Source organism: Varroa jacobsoni, unplaced genomic scaffold, assembly GCF_002532875.2.
Source record: "Varroa jacobsoni isolate VJ856 unplaced genomic scaffold, vjacob_1.0 scaffold_985, whole genome shotgun sequence".
NCBI classification, from domain to species: Eukaryota; Metazoa; Arthropoda; class Arachnida; order Mesostigmata; family Varroidae; genus Varroa; species Varroa jacobsoni.
Genome location: NW_019213887.1, coordinates 258224 through 279400, shown reverse-complemented (window position 1 = coordinate 279400; position 21177 = coordinate 258224). Strand labels below are relative to the sequence as shown.

General features: G+C 44.5%; 1 protein-coding gene across 1 annotated transcript in view; it reads right to left on the bottom strand.

Moving 5' to 3' along the window:
* LOC111265559 (nucleolysin TIAR) overlaps positions 1 to 21177 on the bottom strand; it is a 136447-nt gene that overhangs the window by 9898 nt on the left and 105372 nt on the right. The window contains exons 2-7 of the mRNA XM_022842338.2: positions 14553 to 14610; positions 13025 to 13112; positions 12352 to 12427; positions 3507 to 3714; positions 3157 to 3392; positions 2201 to 2352 (exon numbers count right to left, since the gene is read on the bottom strand). Of these exons, the coding sequence (XP_022698073.1) occupies positions 2201 to 2352; positions 3157 to 3392; positions 3507 to 3714; positions 12352 to 12427; positions 13025 to 13112; positions 14553 to 14610 (818 nt within the window). The remainder of the gene's footprint in view (positions 1 to 2200; positions 2353 to 3156; positions 3393 to 3506; positions 3715 to 12351; positions 12428 to 13024; positions 13113 to 14552; positions 14611 to 21177) is intronic.

The window sequence follows — 21177 nt, the reverse complement described above, 5'->3', positions numbered from 1 at the left end:
CTCAATAAATCCAAGCAGTTACAGAAAGGCTACTAAGAGCCCGACATACACGATGTACGTGCACCCAAATTGCAATTGTGATTTTCTGCGAAGTCACGAACACTATCTGAGCGTAAGTATCGAGTTAGCGTAACGCTTTATCCTCTAGAGCGCTTCCGCTAAATTTATTTTGGACACATAATGTTTTTTTCACACCAAGTGAGGAATACTTTTTCAAAAAGCAGTTCATCAGAAATTCTTATGTATCCCCCTTTACTGGATTATAGCTGTATGTCAAATCCACGTACGTATATTGGCATTCATGACGCAAAAAACATATTAAAATGAATTTGCACTCAGAAAATAACCTAAGAAAAGTACAGCGAGGGACTACAGTGATACTTCTGTATCATTGTACTTGTTATACACTTTTCAGCATTATTATGCAACAAAGATAACAAGTGAATAGAGCATCCAGATGTAGAAGAGGTAAAAATACCGTCTAAGTTGGAACCGTTTCTCTACCTCTCTACCATATAGGTAGAAAATCAATGTACTCCAAACAATAGCTGTTTGGCGTTCAACGTATCGTGATAGCGTAGAAGTATAGTCTTAAGGTGGATGTACTCACGCGCTGTCCTCTGGGCTGTTGGGAAATCCGGTTGATTGTTATCTTATTAGGCATTTAATGGTAGCAAAGATACAAGAGGCGAAAAGGAATCGGCGACGAGAGACCATAAGCGACTCAGCCGTCTCTACATTACCTCCGGAAAACCACGAACCAGCCAGGCGAGCATCTACATTTGCTTTTGCCGCAGTAGAACCAGATAACTCTCGTACCGCCTGTCATTCCTTGCCTTTACCATGTAGCGCGCATTGAGCTTCGGGAATTTCCCCGTCCCACGAGGGGTATGAAGACCCACGAGAGACAGAGGGAAACAGGTCCGATCTGGGAAGGAAGGAAGAAAATAATCTCGATTGGCAACATTTTTAATCGTTGCCGTCAGCTTTTGCCGCCCTCAGACCTGGCCTAGCTAGACTCTAAACTAGTGGGCGAGTCAAAACGGCGGCGGCCGTCTCTCATCGACTGAGACCATTGAGGGGGACGTTGGCGACCTAACGATTCCGAAACCGAAGTTTGAAACTTTTATTTACACGAGATCGATCTAGTTTGCTTTAGGAGTGAATTGAACGTCGGGAGATGAGTCGGACGTTGGGGAAGATGCCGCTACCGCAGGCGACATCGACACAGAATCCCTGGCCGATGGCGAGCAATGGGCCAAGAGGTGACAGGAAGGAGGAACAGCCAAAATCCCCGAAAATCGGCAAAAATGCAGATACGTTCGGATAGAATGAATGACGGCAGTCACGAAGAGGTCCGAAGCCGTCTACGTCGCCATTAAGGTCGGAGACCCGGCAACTATTGACAAGACGCAACGCCGACATTAGTTAGAGACTCTTGTACTCACTTTGTTGTCGCTGCTGTTACCGATGCTGCAGGGGCTTTCTTATTCGAGTTCTATTTTTCACTCTACGTTTACTTCTAAAAAGAAAACGTAGTCCGTCGGTTACAGCAGTGGATACTTTTTTCGTAGTTGCCATTGCCTAATCCTTGACATTTCCATGGAGTGCGTTAAAAAAATAACACTGTTTTAATTTTTCTGAGCCTCAATCTACTCCAGTTACCTCTTAATCGGTACGAAGACGGCGCCAAACGTCACGAACCTACAGCGGCTTTTTGTGTTTGAGCATCGCTTGTTACTACCAGTAGCAATATTCGACGACGATAGGCTCCAGCAACAGCAGTAGCAGCGAGCTAGCGCGCTTTTAAGCACTGTATACAAGGGTCCTCCCAGCTTTCGTTTCCCTTGTCCACATTATTCGTGAGCTCAGCAGCGACCGGTCACCGACTCCAGTTAGTGTTGGGCGATAGCCTACGGTCAGTCGCTTCCAGTCAACAAGAACGACGACGAGGGGTCTACTTCGTCGCCGTTGGCGTCACCACAGGAACGCAGCAAGTCGTTCTAACATTTTCGTTACACCGACAGGTAATTCACAAGGGAGTCCATAGTCTTTAAATGGACAAAAATAAGCCGCAGCATCTTGCCCTCGCTAGTGTAAAGACAACTATTTGATTGCCCTCAGGATGGCAGAGCAGGGGATAAAGGGGCACACAGAAAACGAACATAGAAGACGATGATGTCTGTTTGATTCTACTCACCCGAATCCATTGCCGAAGTACTGCCCATACTGGTATTGCACGGCAGTGGGAGTCGTGCCTTGAACGAATTGTCCTGGTTGGGCGTAGTTCTGCGGGTACCAGTAATTCATCTGCTGGTACTGATGATACGGGATTTGGGCGGCCGCGATTGTCTGAAAATAGAAAGGCAAACTAGCAATGAAACAAGCGACAAAACGAAAATTAGGAGCTGATATTAACTGTAGTATTCAAATACAGCAAAAGCTTAAAACCGAAAAAAGATGAAAAAAATAATGAAAACGCGAACCAAACAGTGCAGGTAGAGTTGCAAAAACGACCCAAAAACGTGACAGACAAAAAAAGAAAGAGCAGCAGCTTGGAAACAGAAGCCAGTTCGGCGAAGTCATTTGGGACTGCAACCTGGCAAAAGAATGAAGCTGGAACAATTGAGGACGCCAGCGTGGCTTGCGTGGGTAACATGGCTGAGCGCTGTGTGATGGTGGAGCCGCCATTTCTTTAGCCGTAACTTGGCCGCATCGTAGCAAGCTCTGCCTTTCTCTTCGCTATAGTACATGATCAGCATTACTGAAGAACTCTCGGGCAGATTGGTAGCGATCCCCCATGCCACCGGCAGTGAAGGCGCCACTAGCGGGCGAGGCAACACCTCGCTTATAACCATTGCTCGGCTACCGCCTACAGTCAGCTTCCTGATTGCCCCGTGTCCGTCTTTACTGCTCCTGTTCTGTAGACTTTATCTCTCTCCTCCTTCTTTGCTACTGTTGTTTCTTCCGTTGCTTCTATAGCTGCTATACTAGAGGACTGTGTTCTTTTAATGCATTCGTGTCTGCTATATAGGTACTGACGCCAACATGAGATGCTATTTCCACCACCGTCTACGGAAGGCGATGGGCCTCTCGCAGTGAGGTAAACTTGGACAGCTGTCGCAGGTAGCATCCGGCTCCCAGAAGGGTACTTACATGCTGTTGCACCTGTTGGTTGTTGGGATCGCTGGATTCTTTGCCCCACGAGCACTTGACGATCTGGCCGTTTACCTCGGTGTTATGGACGGCAACAATTGCGTGCGTAGCCGACTCTTTAGTGGCGAAACGCACAAATGCGTAACCTTTGTCTTTGAAAACACGAATCTCCTGAATGATTCCATATGAGCTGAACGTCTTCTGAATAAGCTCCTCGCTGAGTCCCTGACCTAGGCCTATAGTGAAGTGAAGGAAATCGAAAAAATACGACCCCAAACAACAGTTATTAGAGGCGAATAATAAGTGCATATATATATATATATATATATATTCCTGAAGCAGCTACTTACCTCCGCAATAAACGGTACAATTGGTAGGGCTAGCCTGGTTGTAAACCTCATCAAATGTAAGAGGCGTGTATTTAGGGGTGTTGCTGCCCTGCGAACCTTCTTGGCCACCATTGGCGTTACTGGTAGGCCGTCGCGTTGCCCAGTTGGTGCGAATCACTCGACCTCCAAGCCATTGGCCGTTCATCGAGTTGATTGCCGTCTCCGCATCCTGTAGAATAGTATCAAAGAAAATATAGTAAAGCGTTTTCTAATAATGGTAGTAGTAATTATAGTACTAGAATGCCTTGAACTCTACGCCTAGAATCGGCAACGGGCATGATTACGCCAGACGGCTGACCTCCTACACGGGCATTGTCTACTCTCAGCATCTGATGCATATACACCCCTCACAGAGTTCGTACCCACAATACTGCTGTAATTTGGTAGATGAAAGAGCTAATTGAAATAAACATGTTGGCCGGAGCTATTTAGTGGACCGAAAAATATTGATAACCTTTAGATCATCTAGGGTAGAACAACCATATTTTGGGATATGTTAGATGTGCTCTGCTAAGCCAGTGCCCTACAAACTTTTAAGAAACGATTTGCATATTTATATAAAATTTCGTTATTGGGGGTTTGCCGTTTTTAAACCATGAAAGCAATGAAAATTGGACAGGGCTATACCTAAAAAGCATCGGTTGGTTCAATTTTTTTCAATCTAAGCATCAATAAAAGCATGGCTATCATCAAATACACACTGTTCCGTTGACTATTGCCTTGCCACATATTCGTAAGGCTCTTCGGGACTTTGAAGTATCTGGCATTACCAATCGCTTCTTTTTTGGACAATGTGTCATCATAGTAAATGCCCCTCACATCAATTGTGAGCTTACTACCGAATCTACTTGGTACTGCCACCAAAGTAGCATTCGCTCCTATTTCCTACCATTATCCTGCCTAATACTTTGCTGGAAGAGGGTAAAGACTGGTCAGTATTTTGTTTATAACGCCAATGTACTCCAAACAAGTTCGTTGCTGTTTATAGTTGTGCCAACTGGGTCTCGAGTATATCATACATTTTTCCATCTGTATTGATCTCAGTTTACGCAAAGTCTTTCTTTTCGTTGTTTTCCTACTGCATATTCGTTACAATTTCACAAGACAAGCAATCTAGGGTAACTATGGTTCTCAAGGTTTAAATCGAATGTCAAATTGCTTGATGTACTTTGAAGACCGATGGAAAATGCTGTGCAAGACCCCGCTATGAAAAGCTTTGGCCAAATAGCTATAAAGCTGAAATGAAAATATCGGCGGACAGCCGGGCCAGCATTACACATTGAGTCAAAAAAATTCTCAGAGGTTAGGTGACGGTATCATCTAGCTAAGACAGGACGATAAAACCCTTAGTAAGCTGCAGCATTGCTGTGTGGGTCTGCGTGAGCCTGTGTCTATATGTCCGAATTACGGTGGTAGAAAGTCGACAAGCGGCGACCTAAGGTTTGCCGGGTTGAGAGATGTGAATGAAAAGTAAAAAGAATTAAATGACGACGAGCCCAAGCCAGTTTTATAGCAAAGACTATGAACGAAGACAATGCGCCGGATGAAGTCGCTAGCGTGGCCGTGCTGAAGAAAAAAAACGAGAGGATGACCACCGTCGACGGAAGGTGAAGGTGATTCATTAAAAAGTTTTCCTTCCTTTTCGTGTGGTGCCCGGCAAAGCTGGCCGGCAGACTCCTCGGTCTCTACATACTCACACGCGCAGACGTACAGACACAAATACACTGCTTTCATTTCGTCAGGTCCTGCCAACTCTGTCTCACTTCTCTTTTAAGATAAGAAAAAAGCTCAAGCGCAACCAAAGTGGCACAGACCACCTTACATTTTCCATACTGACGAGTCCCGAGCACCCTTTCATCCCCCAGTCTACCTACTTATGAATCAGCAGTGTCGGGTCAGGTCAGTTGTCTGCAAATTCGCTCTGTGGCCTTGCTTTACCACAACCGACTACCGTCGTTGAGTCGACGTTTATACCACGTCTCCTACTTTAGTCTCATGCTCGCACACCTGCTCATCTGCCTGTTCCTAACTTGTTCGCTGTTCGTTCTGCTTTGTTCGATGGACAAACGAACGGACTCCAGTGCCGCACCGTAATTTAGATCGAGTCTTTTGCCTTGAAAAAGCTCCGTTTGTCTGTCCAATCCGTCAGAGAAGGACAAATAGGCTGCGGATTTGAAAAAAGCTATGCGTCCATCTAAAGTCGTCACAGTTTCCCAGAGCATTTTGAAAAAAGAGGTGGCAATGTTTCCACCAGCCAGGGACCAGTCAGGAAGTTCGGGCAAATCTCGAGCACGAGCCTAACAGCCAACCAGTAAAGGTGGGCTCGTTGAGGCAGAGTGCATCAAAGCCCAGCTCAGAGTAGCCTTGTGGAGTGTCATTCTGTTCGCGATTCTATTCACCTCCTGACCTTGAGCAATTGAAAGCAGTGGAACGTGCCAGAACCGTAGAAGAGAGAACAGAATGGCACGATCCAACTCTTCCTTCTGACGATGTTGTGTACCACGACAGGACAACAACTCCATCACAATACAGGTAGTATTGTTATTTCCTACTATAGGTATCAACATCCAAGTATGCTTCAGATGATAAACTTTATGCGAGTTTGCAAAGAAAAGCATTTCATTTGTCCTCTTTCTAATTAGCTGGCCATCTGTGTATGAGTTAGACTAAATAAGGCTAGAAACCATACGTGCAATTGCAGAAATATACCGTTGATTGTATGTTTCGTCTATAGCATGTAAATATGTCGATAATATGACAGATAGTGATTATAATGTAGTACCATTAACAGATATACAGTAGGACTTTGTGCTCATTTAGCCGATCACCTCGGTAAAGGACATAACACTAGCATAATATGTATAAAATCTGTATTATGTGCAATGGGGACCGTTTGTTTAAACAGACAATTAAATTTGACTTCATATAGATCACATAAACCCTGCGAACTTACACCAAGCCCGTTTCTTCTTTAGTTTCTTCTGCTTACACTCGGATAGACACTCACACACCCATACACTCGCAAATATACAAATACACATACACATAAGCACACGTAACACACAGGGCCGGTAAGACTGCAGGACCGAAATGTAAATCGTCAACGAGCCTGAGATTGCTCGAGGTCGCGAGACTACGTGAATAGGAAGAGATGACTGATGTCTTTAGGCACCAGGAGCGCGATCAGATAAGTGAGCAACTGTGACTTGACGATTGCAGGATAGTGGTGCGCACAGCATCCGCTCACATCCGGTATCTGTTAAAGGTTATATAGTCGTCTTACGTACATTCCCTTATACAAGCCAATATACAAAGGCAAAACGGCGCTAACGATGACGTTTCTGTTTCTGTCAAATAAATATAGAATAGGATGCCACTTGTAACAGAAGCGTTGCATTCATTGCCATAGTCAGGGAGATAGTCTGCAAGCTTTGATCTTTTTCCCTTCCTCAGTTTGTCAATCATTGAGTTGATGCACTTTAGGTGTTTGATTGCCCTGTCACCTGGCTGCAGTAATGGTAGACGCAGCCAGCGACGGCAAAGGTTTTTCAGGAACGGATCGATGCTGCTCTTAATGCTGTTGTTTTAATGTAGCCACATGTACTACAATACTGAAATAGTACCAGCAATGAAAACAGCACTAGCAGATGACGAGCTTTAACGTGCCTGCTATGTAATGGTAAGCTAGGTTAGCTCGGCCTAAAGCGGAAGTGTTGGGGGAAAGGGAAAACGGAGGTGTGCAAGGGGAATTGGTGAATCAACAAACCAACATTGCTTTCCTAGTTGTAGTAGAGGCAATGAGTATTAAACACAGTATCACTACTGTTAGTTCGTCCGGTACCTTTGTGGCTTCCGCAGTCCCGCAGAGGTAATAAAAAATCTACAGCATCAGAAGCAGACATAACAGAGGGCAAGCCACGGGCCCGGGAGCTGGTTTGGCACGTAATTCGACTCGAATCTTTCCTCCCCATGAAAAGCCAGAGCGTGTTGCTGTTAGATGTAATTGTGGTAGAGGCAATAGCGACGGCCGCATCGATGAAACATTAAAATGAAGAACCCTTCGCTCCCTCGTGGTTAACCCGAGCCGTTGCTTTGCTTCACCTCGATAGCTGGCGAATCCTTCGAGCCTGTCGCTTAATTGACTGTGAGATGTCGGCCGTCGCCTCCTTCAGTTATATTTCCACCTCATCATTTATAGCCAGTGGCTAGTTTGGGCGATTCTTTGCTTGACTCTCTACTCCTACTCTCTCTTCATTTCCACAGCCTTTCTATCGGTGGTCGTTGGTCGCACGGAGTGCGAGCAGTACTCAATGAAATGGGCTTGTGGCCTACGGAAACTGTGGTTCTCCAGCGCGCGAACAAGTCCTCATCGCCTCTACCATGCCACGTATCACACATTTCTTGACTTCAATAAGAATAACAGTTAAAGGCCATTAATTCTAATTTATCGTCCTATACGCCTCGTTCGATCTATCCTCTTATTAGGCACTTCGTTTCGTTATCGCTTCGGTGAAACTATGATACTTCTTGAATGGGCATACTGCTACTTTGGCTTCAATCGATCCCGAAAGGGGAACTCGAGAGAAGTTTCGCTTGCCGGAGCCAGAGGCTTCAGCAGAAGTTCTCACAGCCACACAACTATTTCATAGCCAAATACGAGCTCGAACGAAACGGCCGAATTTAAGAGAAGGTGTTCAAGTCAAAAATCATAAGAGCCAGTAATCAGTTGCTTGCAATGCAGCAGTCTAAAGGCCGCAGAAGACTATCAGTGACGCAAATTGCATACAGAATGTCTGCGCACTTAAGAAAGATTCTGCTTAGCCTTATAAAATTTTGTTGGTCATAAGAAGGCTTGCAGATGTGGAAAGAGGCAATTTCTTCAGCAGCTATAGTAGCTGCTCAGGCTTATCAGCGCTCTTGGTATATATAGTGCACATAAACGAGGCAGAGTGATAAGCGTGCGTAAGCGGTAATGTGCCACGCCGACAATATGTATGCTTTCACTAGCTTAGTCCTCCCTGCTGCAAAACACAATTTGGATTCTCCTTCGCCACAGATCGGCCACCGAGCTAGGGAGCCTTGTAGGCTGCTCATTCTACCTTTCCGAGCTGAAACTAAGCAGCGTTCGAATATCAGTACAGGAGACGGTTAGGGTCTGCCCGCAGGCATAGCGCTGATCGTCATCGAGCGAGCTGAATGGATCACAACAACGACGAGGAACGCAGTCTTTGGAGAGGACAGAGGGCCGAAACGATTGCTGTCACTGCTGCCTAAGGCGATCTCGCCACTGGGTATGAACATTGTGTGTGAAGACAAACGAACGGGATAAGTTTGCGCCGACTGCGGGGCGTCGGGGTGAAAGTCATCGTTGGCGATAATGCGGCAATTGGGAAACGATTTATTGAGAATCGTTCTAAAAAGTCGACTTAGGACAAGAAGGCGCGGCGAGAAAGGAAGGCGCAATCGACGCGGCAATCGCAGCAGCGGCAGCGGCGACAACGGCCATAGCGCGTGCGAAAGCAGTCGGACGGGCTGCGGGGAGGGGGGGGGGTCTGAGCGCAAAGCAAGCGAGATGCGAAAGGCCGATTAGAAACAGCCCTTGGCAGGCGTTTTGGCTCGAACGGGTCCGCACTTCACTTTTGCTGTTCATGAAGGTAGAGGCATGAGTAGCAACAGCAAATTCGATAGAGACGAAGCTGACGAAGCAAGCCACTCCGAGCGGTGCATCGTTTTCGTCGTCATCATCGTTTCTGCCTTATCGTCGGCCGCCGACTCCAACACTGCAGATGAGTGCGGGCTAGTGCGAGCGTGGCAATACGAGATGTGAGAAGGAAAGTGCAAAGACGAAAGGAATAGAAGCAGAGTCCCGTAAAAACGCCACTCATCCAAAGGAGCCCTTGGCCGATGCTGTTCCCTTCAACTTTATCCGTTTTCTTCATTCACTCACTGTGATCCTTCTCTCTCCTTACATCCGGTTAACTCCGGTCCTTTCGGTTAAAGGTTCACTCCGCATTCGCGCGCAGACCCGACCGACACTGGCGCCATTGCAACTTCTACCACAAAAGTTTGTATAGCTTGTTGCTAGGTTTCCGTTGCCCCTGTTGCTTTAACCCAGTGGCGAACGGTCTGAAGCGGCGGCATGAACAAACTGATGCCGAGGCCGATGTCTTTCAGCCCATTGCACAGAAGAAACGATGCAGCCCGACTCGTGCTATGATGTGGTGCTGGTACAGTTCCCATTGTTTTTTCGATAGTAATAGCAGCTACAGAGGTAATGCAAAACGTCAACCTGCATTCATTTCTGCCCCGTAACTCCGATCTGCCGACTAGTGATGACGTTGCGACAACGTTTTCCGTAATGCGTACGGCAATACAAGGTGCGCCTTTTTGCCTGTTTTTGGCTAGTTTACGTTGTTGCTGGGCTGTGCGCGGTGCATACGACGCAGCGAGTGAATCGGCTGGTCTGCCTCAACACGTCCACCCAGTTGTCCGGCATCCCGCTTTTGTTTCTAGCAGAGCAGGACGGCAAACTTAGCTTCTGCCTAATGTAGCAATTGGCTAGGCAGGAAATCATTATTCCTTCTATTGCACTTCTCTTTCCATCACCTTTTCCTATCCGTCTCTTTTCTACAGAGGTCGGAACGTGCCCCGTGTCGTCTGCGTTGCAGACAACCCATGTCAGATGGACGAAGCCATTGCAGGAAGCCGCTCTTCCAGCTGCTGTCGCTATATTTGTCGTTCTTCAAAACGCTTGCTGGATCCACTATAAGTAACTAGCGGCCGATCGGGACAGGCAATAGCGATTATATGGTTTATGCAAAATACGGTCGCCGAATGAGCACGTGTGGTACGTACGCAGTAATAGAACAAAAGTAAACAAAACGAGGGGCGGGAGTACAGGTAGCAAATGAATTCTTCTTTATTACATTTGTTTCCAGTGTTTTTGGATAGCTTCAGGGTCTTTTATAGTGCCATCTATCTTAACTCATTCTGCCCAGATCGCTGTTTCTAGCAAATGTTTTGCCGGCGAGAGGACGGCGATGCAAATCAGGCTTGTTTAAAGCCGCTATAAACGAGCTTTTGTAGCCACTCGGCCGCATGCCAGCCATCGATCAATTTTGACCCAGCTCCAGCTAAGCTTCACACAGAGAATTTAGGTTTACTAACAGCTATGTGAGGCGACTCCTTCTGGAAAGTAGAATGTGAAACCTAGCGTTATACATGCTGAAATGTGAGTTACTGATGATAAAATGGCGGTACGTTTGTGGAAGATTGGAAGATAAAGGGTACAGCATGGAAAGCTATTGGAAAAGATAAAAGCCAAAAGTTAGTCCGATAATTATGCTAACGTAGCGATGGAATGAGATAGGATAAAATGTGCTTGCCTCGTTTGTCAGAAGGTACATATTTGAAGTAGTTAATATTATGCTCGATCTTGACTGAGCTTGGAAACTGGGCATATAGCAAATACAATCCTAACAAAGATTTCCCTTTAGATAGACACAGAAGATTAAGAAATCTATAGGAAAATGAAGGATAAAGGCAATGCATAGATGACATTTTTGTTGTACGGTGTATGCAGAGTTTAGTTCTGTGTCGACGTATACCCCAATGAGACCCACATATAACTTTCTCGAATGCGACCAAACCACCTAACAATACTTCTACTATTCAGGTATTTATCTGCTTTTTATTTGTGCTTCCTTCTGCGAAACCTCATTTTGTGTGCGTTTTTCATGCCTTTAACAATTTGTGCATCTAGACGTTCTTATGTAAAACATGATTAGCCCCCCACAAAGTCGTCCACTGACAAGTTGGCCTTGACCGACTCCGCTGCTGCTCAATGCCATCTAGTTAGTTCTACAATTTTAGATGGTCCACTGATGAGGGCAGCTTCAACACTCACTCATAAGCTTGGCGGGGTTCCAGTCGAGGTAGATGGATGCCCCGGTATACTTGAACTGGCTTATTCTCATTCTTTTGCATGCTTTTATACGTTATGTTGCTAGCTACAGTTGAATGCAGTTTTCATCAACCTCTAAAGAGGTCCCTTGGGTGGTGCGGACTCGTTGGGTTATTCCAATTATGCCCCTATCTCAGTTAGCAGCCGGTACTCACCAGCATCTTCCACAGAGTGCCCGCCATTCCGTTCTGCTTTTCTCACACGAAATAGAACATAGAGTTGTCTGCCTGACCGTACGTAAATCTATATGTCTTACAGGCCGCTTCTTTGGCTAATAGCAGCGGCAGAGGGTAGGATCTGCCGACCTCCCATGATTCTTCCTTGGGTCCCATTAAAAAGGCTAGCGGCTTGATGGTCATTTCGTTGCTTAGTCCCTGTTCCCTCAATACTGCAGACGGAAAACAAGACAGACAACCGGACGAAGAACCCATTTACATCGCTAATCATCATGGAGCTCCTGCAGTCATGAAGACCATCATATCATCAAGATGATAGTCAGGTTACGGTCAAAAAGTATGCACCACGCTTGAGGGAGACAGATGGACAAAGTAACCTAACGGAGCACTACAGAACTGTATAACTGTAGGCAAGAGGAAATACACAGGGGCGGGAACCGACCAAGTGCGTATATGCCAGTTAGTTTTGCGAAATTAAAGAGTCATTCGGGCGGGCGTTCTAGAGGCAACCATTAGCGCTATGAACTCGAAACGATGAAAGGGTGCGAACGAGTTGACTGTTGCGTGGCGCAATGGTCTTAGGAATGGTGACCAGACGCTTGGTTAACAGAATAGTAAAGGATGGAACTATTAAGTAGGACAAAGAACGCGAAATCTTCAAGCATACCTGTTTTCTCAGGAATGAAACGAATCCGTATCCCTTTGATTTCTGCGTCTGCGGATCACGAACAACTCGACAGTCCCTGTAATATAGCGGATTGTTAATTGGACGGAAGTTGGTAAATATCATTGCGAAACACCCTGCCTTTCCAATAGACTGTGAACAATACCATTAGCCATAATCACTACTTTTATTATATAGCTCATTTGGCCGTATCATTTTAATAAATTATTTTCTATTGGCTTCTGTATGAGCTAAATCAAAGTAATTCACCCGAAAGAAAACAGTTTTTGTGTGCGTGAACAGGTTCAGGAGCAAAACAAGCAACGGAACGCTTTTCGGTACCATTCCTTTCAAAAACGTGCTAGCAAAGTCTATGCTCTGGCATGTTTGCGATAAGGTATACTCGTCTATTCACTAAATGCAATCTAAACAATGTTCAAAAACCACATGTAGCTATGTATATGCGGTACGTTAAAGTTCCCTTGTTTCGGCTGCAGTGCGGCAAGGACGCTCCAAACTCCGCATACTCTTAAGTTCTATCCACCAATTGCAAAGAATGCACACGCCAGAAATGTACGTTGTTTAATACTGCTTGCTTAAGACTTCACTTTTAGCCTATGCTACCTACAGTGTGAACAAAGCGTAATATCAGAATTTACGTGACGTTGAAACTTACGAGATCTCTCCGAACGGAGTAAAAGCTTCTCTGAGCTGCTGCGTTTCAACATCTGAACTCAGATCGCCAACAAAGATGTGGAAGTGCTCTGAAAAGATATTGAAATCATGTTAACGCTACATTGGTGATACAATAATATGACAGTAGTAAGATAAAAATAATAATAATTATTATTATAAATAATAAAATTGCCATGCTAAAAGCTAGCTATCGTAATCGTAACCTAATAAATAAAAAAATTAAACGGTTGTTAGAATTGTTTTTAAAACACCGCTGACACGTCAGGACATGCGAATTTCCTAAACATTTCTAAGTACTTTTTTGTTTTCTTTTAATATAAAGACCTAGATAAAAATATGGATTATCTAATGATACCTCTCTGTAAACAACAACGGTATCATAGCTCGGTACAAATTCAGTTTTTACTTTACCTCTAAATTAAATTTGCTTTTATCCACTGACTACACACAGAAACAATTAATTACAACGAATGTATGTATGTTTTCTATTGTTTGGACACTACGTCTATATAGAATATGAATGAAAAATGTTCGCGCAATTTTGCAAAAAACATCACAACCAATAGTTTGTTTTCAAAACATACCACGGGCCCATAATAATCTAACTGTTCTTAGTAAACTAAAAAAAAGCTTCAGGTTAACGATTTTAATCACCATAAATGGGCAGTACCTAAGATTTCCTCAGAGCTGGATGGATATTGTACTTAGATAACACAGATTTTCAGCTTTCTTCTAACACATAGTGAAGAAATACCACACCTCGTTTACTCAATAGAACATTTCGAGGGTTATTTTTGGCGCCGCCGGCGTTGAGCATTACTTCAGAGTTGTAGCTTCGAGTATGATCGGTAACAGATTAAAGTGCTCTTATTTACCATAGATTAGGTAGCTGTCAGTTATGAAGTAGCCAAGCGGGTGAATCGTGGTAAAAGATAACAACAAACTTGCACAAGCCGTTTACGCCTGATCTATTTCACTTATTAAATATAAGCCCAAAAGTGAAACATGTTTCAGTATCCTGAAAGTCACTGGCGTTTACAGAGCTTCTTTCAGAAAGCATCTTTTAACCTTCTGAAAACGTCAGACTCTGGACGATTTAATATGTCCTTAAGTGCCTCTCTGTGTTTCGAATTTTACGTCTTGTATTGCCTAAAGAGTTGGACCTTCTCTCAGACGGCTGGCTCCCAGCACAAAATGAACCGTGCGTCTAAGCCCGGGTTCGAAAGCAGAACTCTAGTGGATGCATAACTTCAGTAAAAATAATTCATTAAGCCTATACATATCTACGAGTATATAATAAATAATAAAAGAAAATACTAATAAATAAATATAAGGCATAAACCAACATCGTAAGGTGGCGTGCTGGCCTGAATCTTTTTTTCTGTTCTTCGTCGTTCTTTTTGCCATTGTCTGCTTCGTAAAATCAATCCTGACGCAAAACACTACACGTACACGTTTAAAGTCCTGATCCTACAACGAGTTGGTGATGAAATATGGGAAACACTTACTGTTGGTGTCCTGTTTCGTCGATCCTGCCGGCGAATTATTCCAGTTACCCTTCATCTCCTGAAATCGAGTAGACAAGCATAATAGAATGAGCTTGCGTAGGTCGCACTTATCCAGTGCCACATAAAAACAAATCAACATATAAGTGAACGTGACATTCAAGATCGTTTGGAATAACAAGCATTTGAAATCGACGCCATTTTATAAAGCGATTAAAACAAGCTCAGCCAGTGGAAGAAAGGTCCAACCTATATCGGCCAGGTGTTCAGGTGTGATCAGAGGTTATTATGTTGGCTTACTTTCACCCTTCCTTATTTTTCAGCACACCGCGCCGCATTAAGCTCATTTCACGTCGTCGAGGTTCTTGAGCATGGACACCATTCTAATGCATATACGACACGCAATATGTAACGAAAACATCCAAACAAGAGGGTACTGCTCGCCATTGCAGCTGTTCAGTTCTCATCGCCAATTACCCTATCGCCTGTCTGTTCAATGAGGAGACTCGTGTGAGGTTCACTGTACTTCGCAATTTTAGTTGAGCAGTTCAGTTGAGGTACGCAAGTAACCGGATGAAAGACCAGAAATTTGGTCGAATAGCTGATCTACTCTTGTGGCCGAAAGCTGTAGTTGCCTGGGGTTGGCCTGGCGCTCCGCAGCCAGTCTTTATTCTCAGGTTTCCCGCAATTATGAAATTCGCTGCAAAACACGTCAGGTTGTCGTAGGTTGGTTTGAGCTTTCGCTATTACCGTTACTCCTATCCGTGCCCTGCCAGTTATCGTAGCTCTATCGTTTCGTCTACCTGTCGTTTCAAACTGATTCCATGGAAAATCCTGCAGAATTTTAGGGGGCTTCACTAGAAGACAGCGCCACGGATAAAAACGTAGTTACAAACTATGCGAATAAGGAGACAGCTGTCGGGATCGATCTTCTTTCGTGGACTCCTCATTACCTAAAAAGGGCGTCCGTAGAAATAACGTAGCAGGACCTATAGGGAAGCGTAATCGGCCAAATAACTCAGAGCTGAGCCGGAACCAAGCTAAAGGACCAACGACAAGCTGTTGCCCCTTGAACGGGGGAAGAATCAACAGCAGCTGCTTGCTGCTTCTGCATCGCTGCATCGTTCTACGTCTTCTTGTTATTGTCGGTGCTGCTACCCAACGATAACGAACGTAACCGAACTCTCGCATCACGGAGCCAAACTACTGAGTGGATAGCGGGCAAACAGCGGTGAATCTGCCAGGTGGAGACACAAGCGCCGACTAGTCGGTCGACCAAGTGGATGCACGAAGTGCTTGGCCAGGTGAAGGGGACCAGTGTATCAGGTCAAGGGAAGTTTCGCCCACGACCAATCACAGTGTCAGAACGTTCTACTTGGAAGTGGCAGGAGTAATAGCTGACAACAAGTGCAACTCCGTCGATTGGATCACTTGCCAGCATAGTACCGCCATCGGGTTCTCGATGGTTGCATTTCGTCTGAGTGTTTGTTTTCCAATCCCATACCCCATATTCTCGCGTAAGCGCGAATCGAAATAAGCAGGCGGCGGTCCTGTTGTCCTCAGGAACGAGTTGATTATCTGCCTCTAATAGTCAAGGATATTAGTAGATGAACAAACAGGACATCTACCTAGAAGCTATAGGCGAGCAGTCGTGTTAGAAAGCTCTTATTTCGCGAGAACTTGCTCTAACGATTAAGCTATAATGTGTCGGGACATAAGGACGATTATGATTTGGCAGTATCTGTTGATATTTTTAATTTATGATTGAGTAGCAGATTGTTCTCTAGATCTACGTCTAGCATATTCTGTCTACTGACTTTCTTAGATAACGGTAAAAGTGGCCTGGCGACTGGCTAATAATAGTGGAAGTATACAAGTCTGCAAATCGCGTGGTTTTGTTTCTAGTGATATAAGCTCGGATTTTACATAAATTTGAGTAAAATAAAATACTCAGTTATTTTCGTATTTTCGTCAAATCCACGTATATGCCATTCACCCTAAATAATAAGAAATAGAGTAAACAAACTTGATGTTAAATATCTCCTCGATATAAGGTTTTTTTCGATATTAAATCGACACGGCTAGGGCGAACTAGATTAAGCTTTACGTATTACGTCCGATTCCATTTATTGTGTTGAGCGTTACGCCAATCATGAGTTCTTCCCGGAAACCTAATAGGCTGTCGTACCATCACCACACCGTTGTACGTTCTTTTTGTCGCTTTATCCGGACCGCTGCGTGTGAGTGAGTCATTATGAGCCGTTCTAACCGCCAGATCCCACCTCAGCGATAATGCATATCATTGCAGAACCCCAACGTCAGCATTTTTTAGTGCTCTCAAAGAAGCGAATTTACTTTTATGAGCTTCCTGAACAACCAGACTCGTATACACCGGGTGCCTCTGTCGATAAACCTCCTTATACTTGAAACGGCAGTAGACCAATAATTAAACGCTATGGTACTGCCGCGAAATATAAAGTGCTCTTCATACGTTTTTCGTGCTATTGTTTGGTTTGGGAAAAGTAAAATGAGCCGTAAGAGCAGGCATGGTTTATTTCTTCGATGGTATAATCTCCAGAAAATCTCTGAACCGATAAGACAAATGAGAGTTTACTGACTTCATAAAAAGCTAGACATAATGAAGATATCGAGAATGTTTGTCTACGATATCGAAACAATGTTATTCTTCCAAAAGGGACAAACAAACGCATCGTTAGAATTGACGTAAGTTACCGTTCCGACCTATTTATTGCCCCAAAAGTGGGAAATAGACCCACATATTTACGTTGGCTTCATAGGCTTACTGTAAAGCATATAGGGAGTCGTTAATACTACCACTCTACCCACTCTATTAAATATAATCAGCTACTCAGACATTAGCGGATAGTAGCGGTTCAGTCCATTCTTTTACGTATATGAATCGTTTTGTGCTATATGGACTACATGCACTAGGGCACTACATTCAACATAGATGTACTGTTTATTAGAATACGTAATCTTTCCGCTCGAGCGCCGCGTCATGAATAGCATCATAGTTTAGCCGGCCCCATCAGTCAGGTAATTTCTAAAAGATGTACAAATTTACCTGCTATCATCATTACTCCGTTTGTGAGCACTGTTTACTTAAAGTCAGTATTAAAAATTCAACTTCCCTTAGTTTTCTCGTGTGGCCTTTCTATCGGTGGTGTTGTCAACGGCATTCGAATTGGTTTTGCAAGGCAGCCAAATGCTATACGAGCAAGTGATTGTACTAACCTCTGAACAGCATTGATACTGGTAACTGCTTTTGCAGCAGATTCAAGTTAGCCAGGGTGTTAAGGGTGGAAACCTGCGGTGTACAAGCTTACATGGTAAATAAGAGCTATAGGCCTCTATCCAATCCAGGCTTTTCCTATCCCCAATAGACTTTTAGCACCTGGCCACCCGTCCAGCTTGTTACTAACTCTCCGCAGGTTTGCCACATACCTTATTAGGAAAAGTATTGACAGTTGCTAACGATTGCATTTGCAAAGCAGTCCAGGTTCGCTTTAGAGCAGCAGGCAGAGTCTGCTTGGACACGATATTCCAACGTAAGTACATTGTTGCAGTTGTTCCAAAAATACCGAAAATGAGAGAGACAAAGCGCATACTGCACGAAAAAGCAATACGAGAGCCACTACAGCTGCGGCCTAGACTACAGCTACGACCTGTGCCACCCATTGCATGGACATATTATTACGGGTCTCAACCCTGGTACCCTGGAGACTACGATGACGGGCTCAGTTAATCGTTGCTGCCGCTACTACGTGAGTCAGGTGGCGCAGCCTTCACATACATGTCGATTCCTATTTTCTCTTTTTTTTTCTTACGGCTTCTCCCACAGAACCTACTACAAAACGCAAGAACGCGTAGATTGGCGTATAGAATTCGGGACTGTTATTAAACAGCAAGACAACCGTGTACGCCTTAGGCCGAACAAACCCTGTGACCTTTAAGCGTGCCTTGCACGTGAAGTGTGTGTTCGGCCAAATCTATAACATCAATAATATAAGGGTCGTTGATAAAGCAAGGCGCTTCCTTTCCTCTATTCTAATAGGTAAATATCCCAAACTTTGTTCGGCGGCAGATTCAGAACGTTTACACACGAATCTATATCCATATACCCATAGAGACTCATGGAACACGGCCATTTTTAGATATTCGGCCAACTGGTGGGTCAATTACCCCAATGCAGCAGAAGAATCGTTGAAAAGGCGCCATCTGAGGTATGCACTGAGCTCCGGTAGGTCTGAAGCAGACAGGGTTTGGTACTATGGCTTTGTTCCAGTCTAGTCCTCTCCGCTTCCTTCAATAGACGTTCCACTATGTACGAATTCCTGTTTGTTTGCTGTTACTATTATTGCTGGCCAATGCTACTATGCTTGCGGGACACTAGAACGGTTATGTCGTATGCTGCTAATACCCTTACTGCTACCCCTCAAGTTTTGCACCCGCCTCGCGTTCCGCCCTAATCCTCGTAAAAGCAGATTGCCAGACAGCTATCATATATGTCAAGTGTTCGGCTGTTCTGGACGACGTCACAAACAGACTGGTGTTCGTTTGTAGGCCGACTAGTAGTGTGGGTGCGAATAAGACAGGTATTCATGGCAAGCCAAGCATCCCCTACCGTGGCAGGCCCCATATCCCAAAATCGGGAAGCTCACGAGCGAGCTGCGTTTGTAGCGTATCGTTTTGCAACTGGACGAAGCGCTACGACACATCGCGTGTTACTACCATATCACCGCATGTTTGTTCTATCGTCGTGCCAACAACAACAACAATCGGCCATAAGATAAGCGTGCAGTAAAAACAGTAGTGGCAGTAACAGTTACAAACGTATAAGGTAACGTTAAACGAATTCATGACGTTCATGTCGGACCGTGTCGGCAACGATGCAGCAGGACGCGAGATCGACATTGTTGTATGCTCAGGTAGACATTTGCACATGGGAATACATATTGCTAATGGTGAAGGTCAGACTAGGTCGGACAGCCGAAGGGGGCTGGCGAATAGTACAAGTTTACAAAAAAGAAAAAGACAGATAGGTAATAAATTCGTTTTATTATGCATACGCATATTATAGATACATTGTAGTAGATACATAGAAGTGTCTGAGGGATTCGAAGGTTGCAGAGTTGTATAGAAACCAAGGCGATTCTGAAAGGGTTATGTGGATGAAGGAAGTATATGAAAGGATAATATAACAATCGATATTGGGTTATAGTTACGGATGATATATGACGATGTATTGAACCTGTATGGTTACTAGCCATATTGATCGTGACCTAGAATAGGTTAAACAACAACAAATCGTTTAATAGTAATACGCGATGCCAAGATAAGCAAACTATCAACTCGTTTAACTATCTGATTTACTATTTTTGTGCAAGAAAATATGGTAATGCCTTACCGTTCCTAAGTTACCCTTATATCACAATCGTACAACACCTCCACCTCAATATTGCAGCACAAATCATCGATATACTTGGCAAAGTTTTACGATAGCACAAAGATCCTATGAAATTTGTCGCAATACTGTAGTTAGACAAAATTAAATTATGATGATTATAAAGCAGAAATATTCATTCACGTTGTCGAGGCTATTATACTGATAATAAGTGTAATATGGCTGCGGCAAAAATGGGCTCGGTGAAAAAAGCTGAGCAACCTCCAATTCAGGTTTAATTGAAAGAAACACGCACAGACTATCTGTTGTGCTAATCCCACATCTGAACATATACATAAATACAAATGTGTCCATATGCACAGTTTACCGCTATATTTGCACACGCACATAGCTACGGATATCGATAGACAAATCTATGCGAATCTGCGAGCTTCGACGCACTAGGCGGGGTAGAGATAACTTGTGGCAGATTTACCCACGGAATGTCCCGTACAAGGTAATGAATGGTCGAGGGTAATGGGATACCTACATATCTAGGCTCGGACCGGTCCGCCACCCATGTCCATAGAAGGCTCAATGAAGAGGCAACCCGAGGCCATCCGGGGGTGAACCGGGATAGCGTAGTTTGACAAACAGAACATATACAGAGTCTGTTGTGCGAGGTGGCTGCTTGTGCATGACAATGACGGCGCCAGATACGGTGGTGCATTGTGCTTGCCTCACACGGGGACACGGCAGTCGGCGGCAGCAGCGAGCGCGGAAGCAACAACGGTGCCGTGACCTCCTTGTCTCGGCGATAATGGGCGCAGTAGCTGCTTGTCGGCAAATCTCGTTCGGACGATGGCAACTGCCGTGGTAAGGATCGTGGACCAAGCAGCATTTACTATTAGGGCGACTATCAGGTATATTTACGAGCGGGGGTAGCGTGTCCTCTAGTGTTTTGAAGGCTGATGGATGGGGGATTTGGACCATAAAGGGTAAAGAAGAATGGGGCAGTACATCGTATAACGCAACGGCAGCGGATGAAGCCTACCTTGCCAGACAACGTAACTCATGAAAATGATAAAGAAAGAACCAACACGAACCGAGCAAGTTGCGCCTCAATTGTAGAGAAAATCATGATTCAAAGAGAGGTGTACACAAGGCAGGAACTTGCAAACGTGTTTTATATAGAGCTGTAAACTAGCTCGTCTAAATTTACAT